This window comes from Ochotona princeps, chromosome 29 (assembly GCF_030435755.1).
Source record: "Ochotona princeps isolate mOchPri1 chromosome 29, mOchPri1.hap1, whole genome shotgun sequence".
Lineage (NCBI taxonomy): Eukaryota > Metazoa > Chordata > Mammalia > Lagomorpha > Ochotonidae > Ochotona > Ochotona princeps.
The window spans coordinates 13,433,607-13,453,977 of NC_080860.1; the positions used below are offsets into that span (position 1 = coordinate 13,433,607).

The 20,371-nt window shown below is 47.8% G+C and overlaps 1 protein-coding gene across 1 annotated transcript in view; it reads left to right on the forward strand.

Moving 5' to 3' along the window:
- MYO18B (myosin XVIIIB) overlaps positions 1-19,968 on the forward strand; it is a 206,512-nt gene extending 186,544 nt beyond the window's left edge. The window contains 3 exon segments of the mRNA XM_058656733.1: positions 335-472; positions 16,503-17,770; positions 19,840-19,968. Coding sequence (XP_058512716.1) covers positions 335-472; positions 16,503-17,757 — 1,393 coding nt within the window. The 3' untranslated portion in view covers positions 17,758-17,770; positions 19,840-19,968.
- Positions 19,969-20,371: the final 403 nt, after the last annotated feature.

Genomic DNA, 20,371 nt, shown 5'->3' on the forward strand with positions numbered 1-20,371 from the left:
GGGAAGGCTTTGATGTCTGCAATGGGATGTCTGTCTTCTCAAGGAGGAATGCAGCAGTTGGTGGCATGGGTATTGGAGCAAAAAGGAACAGGATTTGTGCCCCCAACTTCATCACTGACTGGTTGAGACACCTTGGGCAAGACCTAGTTAGGCTTCTCCAGATCCAAGCACTTCCACCTGTTATAAGGGCACAGTAGTGATTCCCACTCTCTAGGATGGGGGTGATGTTATATATGCGCCCAATGGCTTTCTTAGGTCAGGGGTTATATGTCTAGTGATTGCTGTGACTGCGATTGTTATCGTGAAGATGGTGTATCTTGCTTTCTGACTCTAGGGATAGCATCTCCATCATCAGTTCCCAGCCCGAGGGCAGTTTGCAGTCCTGGTCGAGCTGTACCCTCTCGTTTGCTGCAGACTCAGCGAGGAGCCCCTCTCGACAGTCAACTGTCAGCAGCCACATCCACAGCCCCAGGTAAGGGTGTCTCCGTGCCACCTCCTCATAACTCACAGCTCCCAGCACCTCTCAGACTTTGCAGGTGGAAAGCAGAACCCTCTATTTCCTCTGGCTTAGGGAATGTCAATCATGGCCCTGAGAATCATGTGTGGAATTCCCACTTTCCAGCTGTGGACTTTAGTCAGGTTGACATAGAAGTCTCTGCTTTTTCACCTGTAAAACATGGACCATAACTGTATTTATTGACATAGATGCTTGGAACAGTGCAGCTCTAATGGGATCTTCCCCCAAACATGGTTTTCCAAATGATTTGAAATAGCACAGGATAAGCATTTTAAAATAACAAGGAAGTTGTTGCTTCTTTATAAGGCAAATCAGACTAGCATTCCATTTTTGAATAAAAAAAAGTTTCATTATCATCACTTGCGTGTTTTTTAAAATGGAATGTCATTATAAAGGAAGTGGAGCTGAGTTAATCCCATTTGGGGGTCTGAGCTTTATTGAAGGTCAGTGTTTTCAAATTTCCCTACCACGGCGGGAGATGAATTTGATCGTGACATGTGATGGGTCCTTGACCAGTCCGTGGGATTTCCAACAGGCAGGCTGCCCTCGCAAATGAGTCCTGGAATTTATGGAACCTCAGCTGTTTGACTGACATCCATCTTCCGTCTCACTTTTCAGCTCCATTGCTCCGAGTCCTACCTGGTTTTCCTTTTCAAGGGCGGCCCTCTTGTAATGAGGAGCTAATGGCCATAAATCAGAAATTAGGGATTCAGCAGGTGTGTAATGAAGATGAAATGTATCCCACTTCTGTGATAACAGAAGGACCAGTGTGATAAGATAGAAAAAAAAATTCACAAAACTACTGGAGCCGGTGAGCCTGGCCACCCCTTGTTGATTTGAAATGTGTTTGCCTCGTAGCAGGGAATGGCAGTTCATGCTGACCTGTTGGGCACATTTGACAAGTGGCGAATGCCTGGCAGATCATCTTAGCCTAAAAGATTCAATGTGGAATATATCAAAAGAGGATTCTATGCATAGCAGTACATCTAGGGAGTTAATTAAAGCAAGATTATCCGATTACTGCTCTTAATTAGAAACACAGGTCTATGGGAGAAAGAAGCATAAGTCTGTGAAAGGAATGAGGGCTTTTCTCTCTTAATTACTAAATACTTGTGTTCTTTTCCATGTGCCTGTGCAAGGAGTAGAAGCAGAACTAGAAACAGCCAGAGCATAGTGCACCTGCTGATTAACATTCAAGCTTTTTTGTTTTAAGTTTAATTTGTTTGAGAATCCTGTCCCTTAGCTCACTCCTCAGATGCCTGCAACAGCCAAGGCTAAGAATTCAGTCCAGGTCTCCAACACAGAGTAGTAAAGACTCAGTTATTTGAGCCATCACCTGCTGCCTCTCAGGGTCTGCATTAGTAGGAAGCTGGAGATGAGTACCAAGTCTAAGTACTTTAATGTGGGATGCAGGCATCCTATCTGGTGTTCTAACAACTAGGCCAGTGTCTGCCTCTCTCCAAATCTCATAATTAAGAGAGTGTAAGAACCTTAACCTGTGATTTGTAGGTTGTCACATGTTTGATTGGGGCTCTGTAGGGTGCTGTAGTTCCAGGGCATGTTCTGAACCCTTCATCTGCATCTCTGTCACTATGAAGTTTGAGGCAGGTTGTTCAACATCTCTGCTCATGTTTCCTCTAGAGTCCGTTAGTATTTTTCATCAAGGGAACAGGGTAATGCACAAATGGTTCTTCACTTGGAGCTTGACTGCTATGAGACTCTTGGGGAAATGGACGACTCTGTAAGCATGGGTGTCTAATGCCCAAAGAATCCAAGAGACACAGATCATAGTTTGCAGAGGAGGAATCAGAGACCCAGAGACAGGAGGGCAATTGATTGATGCAGATGGTCTTTGCCTAGCACTTGCTGCAGGGCTGAAGCAGGGTGGCTCTCTGCATGCCTAGGCAGCTTTCTGCAAGCCTCTTCCTCCTTTTCCTGGGTTCTGCCCTTCCAAGTGCTCAGTCATATCCAGCCGTAGTTCAGAGTGGAAGTATCTGCACCCAGACTACTGTAGGTAAGACAGATTTCGAAGGTTGTCTGTCTTCTCCATGTCAATATCCCCAGGGTTGGCTCATCATTATTGCTCAATGAATATTTGTGGAGTGAATAATTGACCATGGTAGCAAGATTGCAGCAGAAATGTGAACTGTGTTTGGGTTGGGTCATAGCTTAGCATTGATTCAGAACGAGTCAGGAATTCAAACCATGTCACCGTAACAAATGAATGGAAGAACCAGGATTTGACCCTGGGTTTGGATCTTTCCAGAGCCTGTATATGTGTGTGTGCTTGACACACTGTGTTGTCTCTCTGCCATGGGTCAGTTCTTCATCTGGCAAAGTTTGCTGGCCAAAATAAATAACTCAGCATTTAGCCAAAAGAGCTTCAGTGGTTGCCTGTTGAGTGCCAGAACCCACAGCATTCAGCCTTGACAAGTCTGCATGCCTTCTACTATGTTGATAGTCTGAGGAAACTGGGCATTCTGCATAGGACATGGCCATGGAGCGCGTTGGATCCCACATGCTCATTAGAGAGATGGCGGCCTCTGAGGTCCACTGAAGAAAAGAGCATGCTTAGATTTGCAGCAGGGATCTACACGAAGTTCAAGAGCCTTTTCCTAATTGAGAAAATCCTCTATGAATTCTTCCCTTCCTTAAGAACGTGAAGTACATCAGAAGGCTAATGTCCCCTTGGCCTTGGCCTTGGCCAGGTCCCCCTACCCCCAACCAGTTCTGCTCCTTTCCCAATGAAATTCAGTCTTCCATCTGGCATACATCCTTCTACACCTTTCTCTGTGTGTTTATAAATATAATGAGTTTGTATAATTGACATTTATACATAGCATATTTGTGGGCTTTTAAGAAACAGATGATACAATATTATTCATAAATTCTTTACAACGTGTCTCTTCCGCTAAACTATATCAGGGTACTTCAAAACACTTATGGGAAAAAATGGAATCAAACACACGTACTTATTTTGGTGCAAATTTTTTTTGTAATGCAACTTTTTTTTTTACAATGTACATGTACCACTTGTTATGAAAAAAAAGCACCAGAACAAATCCATATTTCTAATTCCGTTCTTCCATGAAGTTTTAAAAATACCCTCATATACTGAAGAGCTCTTTCCTTAGGTGTACACACTTGTCCATCTCATCCTTTTACATTCCTTTAAAAGTTTAAATCAGGAGCCTGTGCGGACTTATTGATTGTAGCCTTGTTTCAGTTCTAGGCTCCCTCTAGATAGTAGCTGTGAGCCTGTCAAGCTTCAGACAAACACACATCCTTGTACCTGTAAGCAATTGATTCTTCTGCTCAATAGGCATTTATTTGCCTTTTAAATTTGTGTCACTAGCAGCAGAGAACAGGACTCCTGTACACCTGCTCTCATCTTACTGGCCCCGTACTAGGGCTCTTGTTCAGCTGCTCTCCTGTCTTAGTGGCACATGGTAGGACCAGTAAATGGACGTTTTTGATTTGACTGAGAAAGAAGGTCATTCGAAAAACAGAGCAGGGAAAGAGAGCAGTTCTCTGCCAAGAAAATAAAAGCATTCCCCGTGTTATTTATAAGGGGATGTCAACGCTGAAGAAATACACCTAAGGCCTCGTGATTTACAGCCCAGAATCATGCAGCTGCTGCTGATAAATGCACACGATACTGGAGACAGAGACACTAAATTACCTCTGTGGCCCCGGGAGAGGGAGTTTATGGGCTTGACGGTGGCAGTTGCACTTTGTCCGGGAGTCTCTCTCAACATCTGGCCACAGGTGGTGCCAAGGCCGACTGGGGGCTGGCAGGCTCTCCCTGATCCCTGCTGCATGCTCAGCCTCTCCTCCCAGCGTCATTGCCCTATGGGAGTAGTGATTTAGCTATAGATCAGCCCCACTTCTTTCTTGGCTTCACAGCACAACTGGAGCTCCTTGGGGAGCCCAGGTGCAAATAGACACTGCTTGATTTAGCTGAGCAGCCTGCTCATGTCTCATCATAGGGCAGTCACTGCTGCCACCATTGCACTGAGTGGCTATCCCAAACTACTCTGACTTCTCTGGCACCTCTCCCTCACACCCAGGAGACATTTCCCACTGTCATTCCCTTCAAAGAAAAACCATACTGTCTCTGGCTTTATACTATGATGTCGTCTATACATTCAAAGCACATCAGCCTCCCTCCTCCCTGTGGTCTTCAAAGGGAAGTTCAGTTTTGGCCTGTACAAGGTTAGCTCCTATTCGTTCTTCCCTCCACACAATACCCCAATCCTTCCAGGGTGCCCTTCCCCTCCTGTATCCTCATCGTCTCTCATTCCAGTTGTTTTCAAGGCCTCGGGGGCCTCCCCAGTATCACCATATCCTTGCCCATCATTCTTCAGACTTGGTTACTTCTTTCCCTGCCCTTGAGATCCAAGCTTTGCAACGAACAGGTCGGCAAGCACTACATTCCCTTTCTCCACTGTCCTGAACTAGTCTACATGCTGCAGCCCGTTCCCACTACTGCCCTGCACCTGTTCTCAACATGTCACTGGATTCTAAAGAAATAGAATAGGGGACATTCTCCAGCCTTCATCTTGCCCTAGATTTCTCTCCTGCATTGCAAACTGTGGAGTCTTGTATGTGATTCTGTTTGCTTAGCCTTCGACTCTTTTCTGGTTCCTTCTCTACCCTATCCCCGGCCCATCCCTCAATTGTGGGGGTGCCCAGGAGGCTGCCACTGTCACCTGCTTTGCTCGCTTGCTCTCCACATGAGTAACAGGTGGTTCTCCTCTGTGCTATCTTACTCCCCAGCTGTAAACAAGTGACTCCCAGACCAAGAACAAAACTCTAAGGTTCTATTAGGCTCTAAACATGTGAATCACAGCCAAATGTCAATACTGGTCACTGAACGGCTGTCTGCCCTTAAGCATACCTAACAGCAGGCTCATCCTTCCTCACCCACCTCTACTATCAATATCCTTGGGTGGTTCTGCCACTCACGAAGCTGACCAACCCATCTTGGGCTGTCACCACCACCACCACCCCCAAACTCATATTTGGCTAAACCCTAAATCTTGCTTATCTTGTCTATTGAAACAGATACTCTCAATTGTACCTTTATCGCATTACCAATATCTTTTATAGATTAATTCGTTTGCTTTTATTGAAAAGGCAGAAGGAGAGAAAGAGAGACTATACTCTGGTACACTTCCCCAAAACCCACAATGGCTGTGGTTGGGTCAGGCTGAAGCAGGGAGCCAGGAGATCCATCTTGGATCTCCCATTAGGGTAGCAGGGACCCGATTACTTGAGCCATCACCTGCTCCCGCCCAAGATGCTGGGGATGTTGGGGGAACTGGAAGAGCCTCTGACTTTGCTGTTAAATCAATGTCTTTTACTTGGCTTTAGAAAATAGGATCATTCCAAACCATGGGAATAAAGGATCCCCCAAGAATTAGGCAGGTGAGGGCTTACCTGCAGCAGAATGTATCGTGTAGATACAACAATCAGAATAGCAAGTATTCTGTACCAGGAGAAGGTTGAACTAGAGGAGGAAACGAGATGATAAAGATAGAATAGAAGTGGTTAAGGAGTGTTTGGGGTTCCCTCTTGGTAGATTTGGACATGCAAATAAAAAATGGCATCCCACTCAGAGACTTGATGTATCCCTCAGTTTCAGTGACCAATCACCACTGGATTAGTGATGCTGTAGTTTTAATTTATTGCCAAGCCCAGATCTCTACTGTGGCTGTTGGACTTGTACCACATTGCAATGTGAGCCGTGGAGATTATTGTATAAATTATTCTCACTCGCATAATCATCGTGATTTTAATTACTGTGTAATCTTCGCTAATTACTGTTGTATGTATCATTTGCTTTGGTGCCGATTTAACACAACTGCTTTTCGTTTTGGCTAAAAAGATGGCATTACAACTTTTCCTTTTTTTCTGGGAGAAAATTTGCTTTCCGTAAACACTTTATAGCCCCATACTCTTGGCTTACAGCTCTTAGTTAAAAAGAACATGATTTAGACAGCACCACCACCCCCGTTTGTTTTCATCTGGTATAAAGCTGGCTCGAATTAGCAAAAAGGTCTAAATGATAGGGTGATTTCTTTTAAAATAAAGTCGTATTACTTTCAGGGAAATGTAATTATACTAGCACAAACATGAAACCAAGGATGGGTCACGTGAGGGCTGCTTAAATGATTAGATAAGACTCGTTTGTAATTAGTTCATTAATTATGTATATGGGAATGAATGGGGCTTAGCATTAAAAACAGCATGTTCTCAAAGTAGGTTAAGCATCCGCCACTAATCTTATTTCCACAGCACACGTATTTCCTGACCTCTGAATTCTGAGAACTCCAGTGCAGGATAAGTTTAATCCATCCTGAACATGACTTAATAAATAGGTCTTTTATGAATACAGTTTTACATCTTTCTGGAACTTAGGGGTTCTCCTCTGGCTTATGAGTATTAGGAAGATCCGTGGAAAAGATGTTGAGCTAGGGAGAACCAGATTGTTTGAAGGCAATGTCTTGAGATTTTGAAAGACTCAGCTGTGGATCCAGGAGACATCCATAAGGGGTATATCACTCTGGACAGATTTCCACCGAAGAAGGGCTGATTCCTGACCATAAACCCATCCAGGTCTTGTAAAATTTGAGGCTCCCCAGAATTACCTGCAGGCTTGTAGAGGACCATTTGCATGTATCATTGATGGCTCATAATGTTCTCTTGGCATCTGTGGCTCTTTCTGTCTGAGCTAAAGTTTCATTTGAAAGAAAAACAAATCTGGCTCCAGGTTTAATAAACACTATCAAAATAGTTATTCCAATTTATCATCCCAATTGCAATGAGTAAATATCTCAGTTATTCTACATCCTTGCCAATACCTTTGTTGTTTTAAAATTTTAAGCTGTTTTTGGTGAAAATAAATGTTACGTTTTTGTTTGAACTTCCATTTCCCTGATAAACACAGCTTTTCATGCACCTATGTCTGCACTTGGCTATCTTCTTTGGTAAAACATCTGATAAAGTCTTAGACTCATTATTATTTTTTCTCTTTGGTGGTCCTTTTGGATTAGTGGGAGTTCTTTATCTACTGTAGATAAAACTGTTTTCTAGGGTATGTTGGATACACTGTATCTTTTTCATTCTCCTTAGGTTTATTTTGATAAACAGAGCTCTTGATTTTACTCTTTCCTGATTTATTCTTTACTGTTTAGTGCTTTTCACATCCTGTTGAAGATTTATTTTCCTGTTTTTATGGACGAATTCCCCTGTGTTTTTTGCAGACACTGGATTGACTTACTAGTCATGGCTAGATAACACATGGGGAATTGCTGCTTATTTATGAGATGAGCGGAGTTTAAGATTCATGGTTTCCCATCTAAGTATCTAGTTGGCCCAGCATGTGTACTTAGAGAAATAGTATTTTTCACATTTGGTCCCAAATGGAGTGATCTTATACACATGCATGTGTATCGTTTTTCAGATTCTGTCTTGCTCTATTGTGGATTTATTCACATACTGCCTTCCTTGCAGTAACTCTGTGCGGCAAGTCTTGCTATCTGCAAGTGCACGATCTCTAAGTTAGCTCTCCTTCAAGACCCACTCATGACTGCCGGGGCGTGTGCCACGCAGCCCTGTGCTTGCTGTCAGTGAGTCCTCCTCCTTCCAGAATCTGCCCCGGCTGCCTTGGTTGACTCTCTGATGTCTTTGCCTTTAGATTCTGTTTTTCTACTTTTTCTCAACATGTGGGCAACAGGGGTGAGTTTGCTCTGGCACAAACCAGTCATTCATATCTGGATGCCAAATGCTGAGCAGGGCTTTTACTGCATTCGATAAACATTTTTTCCCCTTAGTTTCCTAGCCTGGGAAGGCATGAAGTTTCACTGATGTTTCCATACAGTCACAACTTGGTGAAGCCACCTCTCCCTCTAGACTGAAATCCCTGGAAGGTCGTGTTACTGACTCTCCCCACCCCCCACACCCCCGCCCCCGTCCCCAAGAGCATCTAACATCATGACTCAATGTGTGACTCTGGAAGAGCATAAAGCATGATTTCCTTTTGCTTAAAACTGCATTTTTGTGGGAACCTGAGTACTTAGATGAGGAAGTCTGGGGTTTTATGGATCTGTTGCTGTAATACTAAAATCACTGAAATCAACGTCTTTACATTGGGGCGGGGGGAAATGAGCTTAAAGCATGCGAGTGCAAGTTGAAACTGCCACACAAGTGGGGTTCTTAATGACTGCACCCATCCAGAGATATGTTCTTTCAAACATTGTGGATAATGTATTAGAAGGTAAATGAGCCGAATGTTAGGACTGTATGTGCACTGTCTCAACTGAATGTGCCTTGGGAAATTTGTCTTACTTTCTCTGATTCCAGCGAGATGGGGTTCCAGCTCCTGCTTGGACACTCCATAAACAGCTCTGGAAGCTGATGTCATCCCATTGAAGTGAAGCCAACCAGGTCTTTGGTTAGAGTATAGAAGTAGAATTCCTCTGAATTCTTTTTGGAAGCCAGTATCACATCTACTTCTTTTAAGCCCAGACAAGTCGCTTTAAGTGATGGTTAAGTGGGGCAACTGGAGTTTGAATAAATTAACCCAGGCTGGACCAAGGTCAAAACCAAGAGCATGGAAATATGGCTGGGCCTCTGAGTACTTGAGCCATCACCTGCATCTGGGAACATGGATCAGCAGGAAGACAGATCCAAAGTAGCAGTGCCGGGACTTGAACACTCTGATATGGAATGTGGAGATGTGGGCGTCACAAGCCGTTTGTACCCCAAACCACCCCTTGATATACGCTTCTTGATGCTATAGTTCATAAAAGGAAGATCAGATCTGGTCTAGTTCTGAAACTGCCTGTCTTATTTAATGACACAGTAAATAAACAGCAATTGTAGGACAAGTGAGGGGGAACCTGGTGTTTTGGGGTGGGGTGGAATGGTGCTGTCGGAGCGAGAAGAGGCAAAGAATTTCTGGGGGAGACTCCAGTTGGGCTGAACATTGAATGGCAAGTAAAAATTGTCACCTGTTTTTGTTTTTAATATAGAGCAGGGGCATCCCTGGAGACAATAGTGATGGGTTGGGGGGGATGCCTCCAATGGGGGAGACTGGATTGCCCTGGCAGGCAGTTGGGGAGTGAACCAGTGGATAGAGCATTGTTTTTACCTCTGTATGTCTGATTGGTCTCTCTGATTCTCTCCATCTCTCTTTCTCTGTCTTCCAAATGAGACAAATAAATAAGAGTAATGGTTCCTCAGAATCGCGTGCCACTTTCAGCTCCCATTCTTTCTTCTCATTTTCCTTCCTTCCCTACTTTTTCTTCCGCTTATTCCTTTACTTCCTCCCCACCCCCAGCTAATGATAACGATGTCTGGACACTGTGAACTCTGTTCTTCTATATTTTAATCTAATAATTAGTCACATTTTCTACATTGACTTCATAATTCTGATTCTAAAAGATTTATTTATTTGAAATGTAGAAGGGGTGGGGGTGTCTTCCAATCAGCTGGTTCATTCTCCAAAGCTTCATCTGGGTATTCTATGTGAATGGCATAGTCCCAAGTACTTGCACCCTCTTCTACTTCTTTCCTGAGTGCATTAGCAGGGAACTGAATCTGAACGGAGTAGCCAGGTCTCGAATTGGTACCCATCCTACATTACCCGCTACATCACAATGCCAGCCCCTGGGTAGGGGATGGTCTTAAAGCCTTGGGACCCTGCACCCACATGGGAGACCTGGAGGAAACTCCTGGCTTCTGGCTTTGGATCAACTCAGCTCTGACCGTTGTGGCCTCTTGGGGGAGTGAAACAGTGGACAGAAGCTTTTTCTCTCTGTCTCTCCTTCTCTCTGTAAATCTGCCTTTAAAGATAGATGACAAAACTTCATTTTACCTCAGTGGGATGGATGAAGTTGGGTAATCCACAGTGTTTAATTGACACATAATAGTTCATTCCTGGGAGATGCACCATGATCCATGTATATCATGCTTTAGGATCACGTCAAGGCAATGAGCATTTCAATGTTCTGCACCAGTATTCATTGCTGTGGGCTGGGAACCTCCAGGGTCTCCCAGCTACACTGAAATGGATCATCACTTGTTGCAGACTGGAGTCACCTGCTTGTCCAACCCAGGAGCTAACATCTATGTTTTGCTACCCATATCTAACCTTTCTCTTACACTGTCCCACTACCCTCTCATCCTTCCTGGTCTCCAGTGGTCATTATATAACCATCGTGCCTAGCTCCTGGTATCCAGTAGGCACATGTGTTGTATCCATGGCAAATACTACTGGCCCACAAAAGGCACCCACTGGGGACAGCTCACTGAGTTGATTTTTTCAAATGTCAAGGACCCAGCACCTATTTCAGCATTAGTGAAAAGAGCAAGCCGGACTCGACAGTTCTTCCGTCTCCTAAGAAGTGATGACAGCGAATGCAGGAAACCTGGGGCCTCTGTGACCTGACTCAGGTCTCTGCACCTTCAGGCTGGGGCTGACCAGGTCAGGCCGGAGCTGACCAGGCTTCATGACACAAGTAGTGTCCCTCTCTCACTTCCTCGACTTGCAGCTCAGCCCACTTCCTTGGATGTTTCCCTCCCATGGAATCCTCCTGGTTCCAAATCTTCCCTCTTGGCTGGGTGACCTTTCCCAGGCTCAGTTGCCTTACCTGTGGAATTCAGAAATCAGCCCTTACACGTCAAGGGTATGACGCACATCTACAATCAGCCAGGCACTGGCAGGTGGCATCTAATCCCCCACGTAGAGTCTTTTTCTCTACCCATCACCACTACCCAAATCTTAGCCCTCTTGCAAAGCTGGAGTCAAAACCAACCCTTCCAGTAAGAATATTCTCTGAGCTCCAATCCCTCCTGCTCTCCCACTTACCAGCCACCTGCTGCATTCATAATCCTGGCTCACACTTGATCTGAAAAGTCTTGCATTGCTCACCCTTCCCCCAGAGACTTTTCTAAACATCACGCCCACATTGGACACTCCAGGAAGGATGGGCAGCCCATCTTCTATCCCCATGAAGCTCAACCTAGTGGGTAGGTAGTGAGGAAGTCCAGGGTGCAAGTCCCGATTCTGCTGCTTCCTTAACAGGACCATTGAGCTCCCTGAACCTCAGCTTTGCTATCTGTAACATGAATTAGGTGGCCTGGATCTGGACCTAGGCAGCTTTGTTTAAATCCATGCCCTCCCATCTCTCCTGTGATGCATCGCTATTCCTTACCAAGCTTTATCTGTGACATGGGACATCATGGTGGAGTCTACACTTAGGAACTGTTCTGAAGTGAAAACTGTACCCTATCTACCCGTGAGCTTCAGTTGCGTCTTCTGCAAGATGGGCTGACTTCGTTGTGGATGAGACACATTCACTGCTCCATGCCACCTTTGCTTTTCTACTGGTACCCACAAAGCATGCCCCAAGAGACCAAACAGTAGAGTCACATTCAGCAAGTATAGCCCTAACAAAACCCTGTGACCTGGGACAGCATGAGGACCACTCTTGCGGGTGTGCAAGTGCAATCTCCAAAGCACACTTGCCTTAGAAAGGCACAGATTCAGGATGGAGACCAGGCCTACCTGCTTCAGAGTTCCTTTTCATGGCTATGTGGTTAAAAAAGGCTGGAAACCCCAAGACCCCTGAATTCTCATATCCTAGTTTACCTAGTAAGCCTATATAAAGGCAAGCAATCTGTACTCAGAGCATTTTCATTGCAGCTCAATCAGTATTTATTGGACACCTACCAAATAGCAGGCACTGGAATGCCATTCAGAGACTAGACATCTATTTCCTGAGCACCTACTGTATCCATGAGAACAGGAAAGCCATTCATTTACCCAATACATGTTGATGGAATGCCTACTATGAAGAGCCAGGTCCTGGTGTTTCCCTTGTCCATTCACCTACTATATGGAAGCAGGAGAGCCCTGAGCTTGTACTCCCAGCACAGCTCCTGGCTTTCAGTAGATGCTCAGCCAGGGCAGTTGTGGTGGTGACTCCATCCCGTCAGCTGTGGGCTCAGGCCCAGCAGCTCTCTTTCAGATGCTCATCGTATGGCCCTGGCTCCTTACTGTGGAAGGGAGACCCAAGGCTCTTCCTCTTTGGGTAGAGCCCACATCAGGAGTTCCCAAGACGTTTCTGAGAGGAGCCTCCCCTAAGAGAGTGGCTCTTCCCCCACTCATCATTTGTCTATCTCTGTCCTCAAGCAACCCAGAGTCCTCTATACATCGCCTCCATCCTTGGCCAAAACTCCTGGAGGCAGGCACAGTAGCATCTTAACTATTCTCCACACATGCCTCACGCAGCACCAACAGAAGGAGCTCTATCTGAGCCACAGCATCCTCTGAGGGTGCTGGAAAGCATGAGTCCTCCCCAGGTCCCTGGCTGGGGACACGCAGGAGGGCACTGATGTGTCCAAATCCAGGGGAGGAGCAAGAGGATCACCTGACTTCAGATAGTGCACTTTGGGGAACTCACCTCAAAGCCTACAAAAGGGCATCTGAATTTAGATTCAATTCTGCAGTGTAGACACCATCTACACAGAAAGGAGTGGGCGCAAGCAGCTTCTCACTTTAAGAGGTGATGCACACAGGAAACAGGAAAGAAGTCACAGTCGATGCAGGTGGATTTCTGCGTGGTGCAAGCAAGAAGGAGCACTCGCTTGTGGGCACCTGCCTGCCTTCCCTCCTCCTCTCCCTGCTCCCTCTCCCCTGTCTCCTCTCTCCTGTGCACACTTCTCTTTTTCTGCTTCTCCTCTTTTTGCCGTCTTCCTATCTTCTCCTTTCCACATCTTTCAGATTGATTGATTGACTTGGAGTGACAGAGAAAGAGACAACTCTTCCATCTGCTGGCCCACTCCCCCCAAATTTCCACAGCAACACAGGGCTGGGTTGGTTCCTTCAAGCTTTCTGCCTTGATGGAATCCAGCACTAATGATTGAACACCTACTACAGGCCACGTTCAATGCTAACCCAGCGGACACAGGAAATGAGCCCTTGCAAGGTCCTGCCAGTTCTGACTCATGATCTAAGATTCCCCAAATCCTTTCCTACAGCCCTTTATTCCTGTGTCCTGGGCTCATCCTAATGACTACCTCTTCCTCTCTCTCTCTCTCTCTCTCTCTGACTTCTCTTTCCTCTGCTTCCTCCTGTCCTGGTGGGAGTAGGATCTGGGTGTAGACAGGACAGCAGAGGGCCAGGGGATCTGGTGACAGGTACCCTTGATGCTGCCATCACCTTCTGACAGGCAGTAGGAGAGACCAAGTGCCCAAGGCACATCCATCACAGCCACCTTCTTTCAAGGCCAGGACAGGAGAGAAATGACTTTTGTCAGTTTTGTGACAGGCCCTTGTCCTAGGCATCTTCCATGCTGTTTATTAAAACTGAAAAGGAAAGAAAAACATCCAAGTGTGTGAATGCCATCTTGCCATGTATTTAAGGGAGCAATTCAAAAGCCGTGATCTTGACAAACACTCCTCCAGGTCATCTCCAGAAAGCCCTCCATCTCCTTCCTTAGTTCATGTCCAGCTGTGACAGGGACAAAAGGTGACAGGCAAGAAAAAGCCAGGGAGACAGATTCTCCAGGAAAATGTTGTGTAGCTTTATTCTCAGCACTTGGGGACCAAGGCTTCTCCTCACACACATGATAAGGTCACGGTCCCCTATCTGTCCATTCTTGCGCTAATCCCTGAGGTTTCCATGGGATCCAGGGGCAGGTGAGGCATGGGAGAGTCAGAGATTAGTTGTGATAATGATCATCATTAATTGTTAATGATTAGTGATGAATAGCCATTAATGGTTGGTTGTTAATGATTCATCTGAACTGTTAACTGTGGTTTGAGGAATTGTACATTCCGTGTGAGGTGAATACTGTGACCAGGGAAGAAGGGACATGGAAAGGGGCTGGGTTAGGCCAAGGGAATAGCAAATATTCATTCTCAGAGAACTCTTTAACAGGCCATCATGGCCATGGCTACCTCCCTCAGGTCCCAGGGAGAGAGTTTGCAGGAAGGGGGCTTGGTAGTGGTGATGGTTCTGGGTGGTGGTGGTCAGGGATTAGCTGTAGTCTGTTCAAACTGCTAAAATGATAGTGTCACTGACAATGGTTCTAGAGGCTAAGAAACCCAACATGAAGGTGCTGATGGAGTCCCTGTCTGCCTTCTTACAATGGATTCACGTGGCAGAAGGGGTGAGAGATGGGCTCCTGTTTAGTCCAGCAGTTAGGCGCCTGTCCACAACCCATGTCAGAGAGCCTGGGCTTCCATACCTGTCTCCAACTCCGCAGCTCCCTAGCTTCCCGCCTTTGCAGACCCTGGGAGAGGGGGAAGGCAGTGACACCCACTCAACAATGGGTCTCTGACACCTGAGTTTGTGTTCCCAGGTTCTGGCTTTGATCTGATCCAGCCTTGTGTTGATGTGGACATTTGGGGGGAGTAGGCCAGTGGATGGAAGAGATGTCTGTGTCACTCCAAATCAATCAACCTGAAAAACCAGGAGGGGATAAAGGAGTTCTCATTGGTAGGGGTGCTGATCTCTCTTGTGAGGGCCTATCTCCTACACACCTCCCACAGCATTATCTGGGTGGTTGGGCTTTAACATAAATCTGGGGTGGGGTGGGGAAATTAACAATCCATCTATTGCAATCCTGCTTTGCTGCTGAAGCCACACCATCCTCGCCCTTCTTCTCTTGCCTGCCTTTACCCGGAGGGTTGCCTCCAGAAGCCTCTGTCAGAAGCCCACTGGGTCCTTGCATGTGGACAGCCTCATGCAGCATGAAGACTGCTGGAGGTAGCAGCAGTGGCACCCACCTGTGTGAGCCAGCAGCCTCCTCACAGCCTTGCCCCAGAACCCAGCTGCCCTTTGCATCTGGTGGGGGAGTGGAGGAAGCTGGTAGCTGTCCTCTGGTGGTAAAGCAGTGGGCACCTGGGGCCCTAACTATGGGAAATGCGAGTGTGTGTGTACCCTCAGCCACAACATAGAGGCTCCCTTCCTGCTTCTCTTCACTTTCTACTGCATGTGGACTTTGCTGGTGGGAAGGTAGGGACAGGGCAAATAAATTCCACTCAGTACAGGAGCAGCGTTTGGACCACAGCCTCTCCCCACCCTTCCTCTCTTCCATAGCTGACAATTCCACCCCACTGCAAGTCCCCCATTCTCCTCAGAGGCCACATAGCGTGGCTGCTATGTGGAACCTTCAAGTTGATTCCCAGGGGATATTTCCCATGCACACGACCATCCCACCCCAGCACCTGCTCTGTCTTGGAAGCTCCCAAGGCACCCAACCAAAATGCCTATGCTTGAGGTTCAGAAAAAAAAAAAAAAAAAAAAAAAAAAAAAAACAAAGAAAAACTGGAATGAAAAGATATAAGTATTTGAATGCTAAGAAATATTTGAAATCGACATAGAGTTTTCATGATGGGCTTTTTCTATCACTCACACACACTCAGATTTCCTTTTGCATCCACATAAACTTAGATCTCCTTCCATTTCTCCAGGGACTTTTGAAGTGCCCTTGTTTGGGAGGTCATGGTGTCTCTGAAGCCCTCCCCCCCCCCCACTTGCTGGGATCATCCTGGGGGCTTGGTTCTCCCTAAATAAGCAAGCCCCCCCTTCCCTGCAGGCCCCCTCCAGTGTTGAATAGGCAAGTGCCTCACTTCGCTGTCGGCTCGGGAACGATGGGTCATGTTGTGTCAGATACGATGGACCATACATCTCAGCCATTCATCCCAAGCTACAATTTGAATCTACTCAAACGTACTTAGTCGGGTTTAATTATAGACAGAAATTGCATTTCAGGAAGCAACAAGAAACCATTTACATGGCTTAAATTCGCACATTAAATCATGCAGTTCATTTGAAAGTGCAGCAGGGACGGCCTTTCCCCAAGAAAAATCATATTAGCGCCCGCGCTCAGCAGCTCTCGCGCGCCAATTGCACCGATGCCATGAATTGTACAGTTTCTAACTGCCTATGTTTGTTTTCTCGGCACAGGAGGACTGTGGAGCGTGGAGATGCATCGGCAATGGCTCTGGCCAGAGCCTGGGAGAGCAAGACCCAGGGAGAGAGGGGGACCGTGTCTCCCCGCTCTATCCCCCAGCAGAAGTCCTGTCACTCTAGAGACAGCGAAGGATTAGGTTTCCAGAGGAAGCCAGCTGCGGAGAGATCCGGAGCTCTGTTCGCCTCCCCATCCCATCGGAGTCCAGACACATCCCCGTCGCCCAGGGAAAAGCTGCCCAGCCCCTCAGCCGCCCTTTCGGAGTTCGTGGAAGGACTTCGGAGGAAGAGAGCCCAGAAGGGCCCAGGGACCAGCCTGGGCCTTGAGGACTGGCCAACTCTGCCCATCTATCAGACCACTGGGGCATCCACGCTTAGGAGGGGCAGCAGGGCTGGCAGCGATGAGGGCGACCTCTCATTGAGAGCCGGGGCTAGGTCGTCCCAGGAAACCAGCGACCTGGCTTCCTCCGGCACCTCAGCAGGTCTCCTGCGCTCCACCAGCCTCAAATGCATCTCTTGGGATGACACCCAGGGCGCGGGCGCGCTCCCGGAGAAGCGGAAGACGCGGTTCAACTCCTGCGAAGCCTTGCTAGAGTCAGGCCCTGGCTCTGGGAGACAACTGGGCTCCTCAGGGATACTCGGAGACAGGCTCTTGTCGCCCACGCTGCGGCCCCGGAGGCGGTGTCTGGAGGCCTCCGTGGATGACGCAGGCTGTCCAGAGCTGGGGAGGGAACCGCTGGTCTTCCAAAACCGCCAGTTTGCGCACCTGATGGACGATACTTCCCCAGACAGCGACCCTTGTGCCTGGAAGCTGCCAGGCCTCCACAACCAGCGTAAGGCCAAAGTGGACTTTGATGACTTCCTGCCAGCCATCCGGAAGCCGGGGACGCCCACTGCCTCATTCAGAGCTGTCCGAGAAGGAGCAGGCAGCCCACGGTCCCCCAGCGTCCATTTTGAGATGGAAGACGCCGACCGTAGCTTTGTTTCGGGGATCAAGACCATCCTGAAGAAGAGCCCGGAGTTCAAGGAAGACCCTGGGCACCTGTCGGACTCATCCTCCTCGTCCAGCTCTATTGTGTCCTACAAGAGTGCCGACAGTATCAAGAGCCGCCCTGGACTTCCACGGCTCCAGGGTGATGGTGGGGAGGCGCGGGCATCCCCAGAGAACAGGGGAGAACAGGCCTCAGTGAGAAGAGACAACAACAATGACAACGATGTGGAGAGCATCATGAAGAAATATCTCCAAAAATAGGAGAAAGAGCCAGGTAAAGAGCTGTGGGCCAGGACTCATGCTTCTGAGGGGAATGGGAAAGTCCACCCGGGTCCAGGAGCCTGGGAGAGGGGGAAGCACGGGTGATATTTATCAGTTTTCGCTGAAATGGTGAGTCAGGTGCAAAGCTGACAAGAGAGCCACTGGGGCAGGTGCGCTTGTTTGTTCACCCTTTAAAATGCAGGCAAGAAGAGCCTGCAGCGTGGTGCTCATGGAGGAGCTGGCCTTTGGATTGAGGAGCTCACCAAACTGGCCGCATTTGTCTAACCCTGTTCCATCACTGCTAGAGGGGCCTGGATGCCCTTGACCCCACGTAATGATGAAAGATCCTTGGTGGTGGCCCAGACCCACGGAATCCCATGGGTGGAGTAGCACAGTGCAACTCTTGGGCTGCAGGTTGGGGGCAGGGGGATTTCAGTGGCTGCTCGCTTTGGCAGCACATATACAAAAAGTTCCCACAAAGTGCATGTCACAGAAAATGCAGATTTCAAAAGGCCGTTTTTCTTTTTTAAATTTTGGTTCCCCCAGTTGTGTGCTCCTTTGGATCTTTTGATTCTGTTGTCCACAAACTTGTTGAAGTGCCCTCGGATGGAGAGAAATGATGGCCCCAGATTGGTGCGGGGTAGAGGGAAGGGGACAGGGACAAGAGGATCAGTTGCAAAACCTCATAGCAGATGCGTGGGCAAGGACTTGCCTCCCTCCTCTTTCCCTCGTGTCCCAACTCTCACCCCGACACGTCTCAGGACAGTGGTAGGACACAGAGTTTGTTGCCAAGTGCATAAGAGCACTTCAAAAAGTTCATTGGAAAAGCAGTGGGATGAGAAGGTAAGTGTGTGTTGGTGCCAAATGACTTGGACATTTACACGTAGGTTTTATTATTTCCTCCCACCTCATAATACACATTTTTTTTTTGGAAAGACTTTCTGATGTTGGGCACTGATACGACACCCATGCTGAACGTTGCTTGGTGGTACTTATTTCCATCTAGCAGATGGATAAATGGAGGGTCAGAGAAGTGAAGCCTTCCAGGGCAGCACTAGACTCCCCACTTCAATGTGCCATCCACCTCTTCAGGTGCATATATCCCAGGGGGCTTCCTGAGTGAGGTCAGAACCACTCAAAAGCCCTGGCCTCTGGGCAAGGCTTCCCATCCCCTGCCTAGGTGGTGACTCTTATGGGGCAAGGTTCAGGGCTCAGTGTGGCTGAGCTACGGCAAGGAGGCAGTCCAGCATACACTTTGACCCCTGTGAGCCATATGTCCTTTATATCCAAGCAGCGGTTGCCCCTGGAGCCCATCAAAAGCCACTGCCCCCTTCCGCAGAGATGGGCTCAGACCACATCAGAGCAAATTAATTTGACTTAACACAGCCTTCCCTCTGCTCTCAATTACCGAGCCAAGATCGGATATTCATTTACATTATTATGCTCTTGGGGACACACGATGAGCAGTTTCAAAGGCCAAGGAAAGGGCACATGCCCGTCAGGGACACCGTCCTTAGCAGAAGTCCTCACAGAACATCTTGTCTCTGCCACATTTTTTTAAATAAACTTGAGCTCTCTCCTCCTCCACTGTTTTCTCCTCCCCCAAGCAAGATTCTTTGCCCAGGATGCCCTCTCTACACCAATACAGCAACTGCCTAAGAAATCTCCAGCTTTGGAGTCCATGTCTGAGCTTTGCATGGAACCAGACAGGTGGGTTCTCACTGGTCGGAGCTCTGGGAGCAGATTCCCCAGCCTTCCCAAGTGTGTGTACCCCAAGCCAGAAGGGGGAGTAAGGACACTAGCCACCTACATTTAATGACATGATGGATCGAATGAGAACATGGATGGTTGCCAAAAGAGCTTAGTGCCTGTTGGGTGCCAAGCTCCCCTGCCCTTAGGGAGCTGGGTGCTTTAGGAAGTGTGTCTCAACTTGTCCTCCTCTGGCTTCCTTACTGCCACCCATTCTTGTTGGGGGTGTCTGACCAGAAATACACCTGCATCTACGGGCCTCTGGCCCATTGACTCCCATTTGTTCTTCATCCTTGGGGCTGTTCGTCAATTCTGACCTATGTTTCCTTCCAGCTTCTTCTGATGCACCTGACCTCAAAGACTTGTGGCTCTACAACTGTTTGGGGAGACAGGGAGAGAAAGACTGGCCAGGCCTTTCTCAAGGAGCCACCAGTCCCGAGCCAGCCAGCCAGCCAGCCAGCCAGCCAGCCAGCCAGCATGGCCACCCTGAAGACATGCTGAGCTCCCGAGGCAGCATTGGCAGCAGGCAGCACATAGAACCCAGTGGGTGGGCTTAGTCTGTACAAAATAAAGTGTGCGTGCCTCGGCCCCTGTGTCTGCTCTCTGCTCTGCAACCAAACTATGAGGGATTCTAGCAGCAGGTGGATGAGGTACAGCTGGCTGTGCCAGGATTCCAAAGGAAGGGAACCTGACCCAGCTGTCTGGAGATTGGGGTGTGTGCTGCCAATTCTCTCCCTCCCACCCCACCATGAATTTGCATGCAATGGCCTCCCTTCTCTGCATTCAGCAAGTTTCAGCTTACATAGTAATCTCCTCCAGGAAGTCTTCCTGGGTGCATCCAACTGAACTGATGCTCATTCTCCAG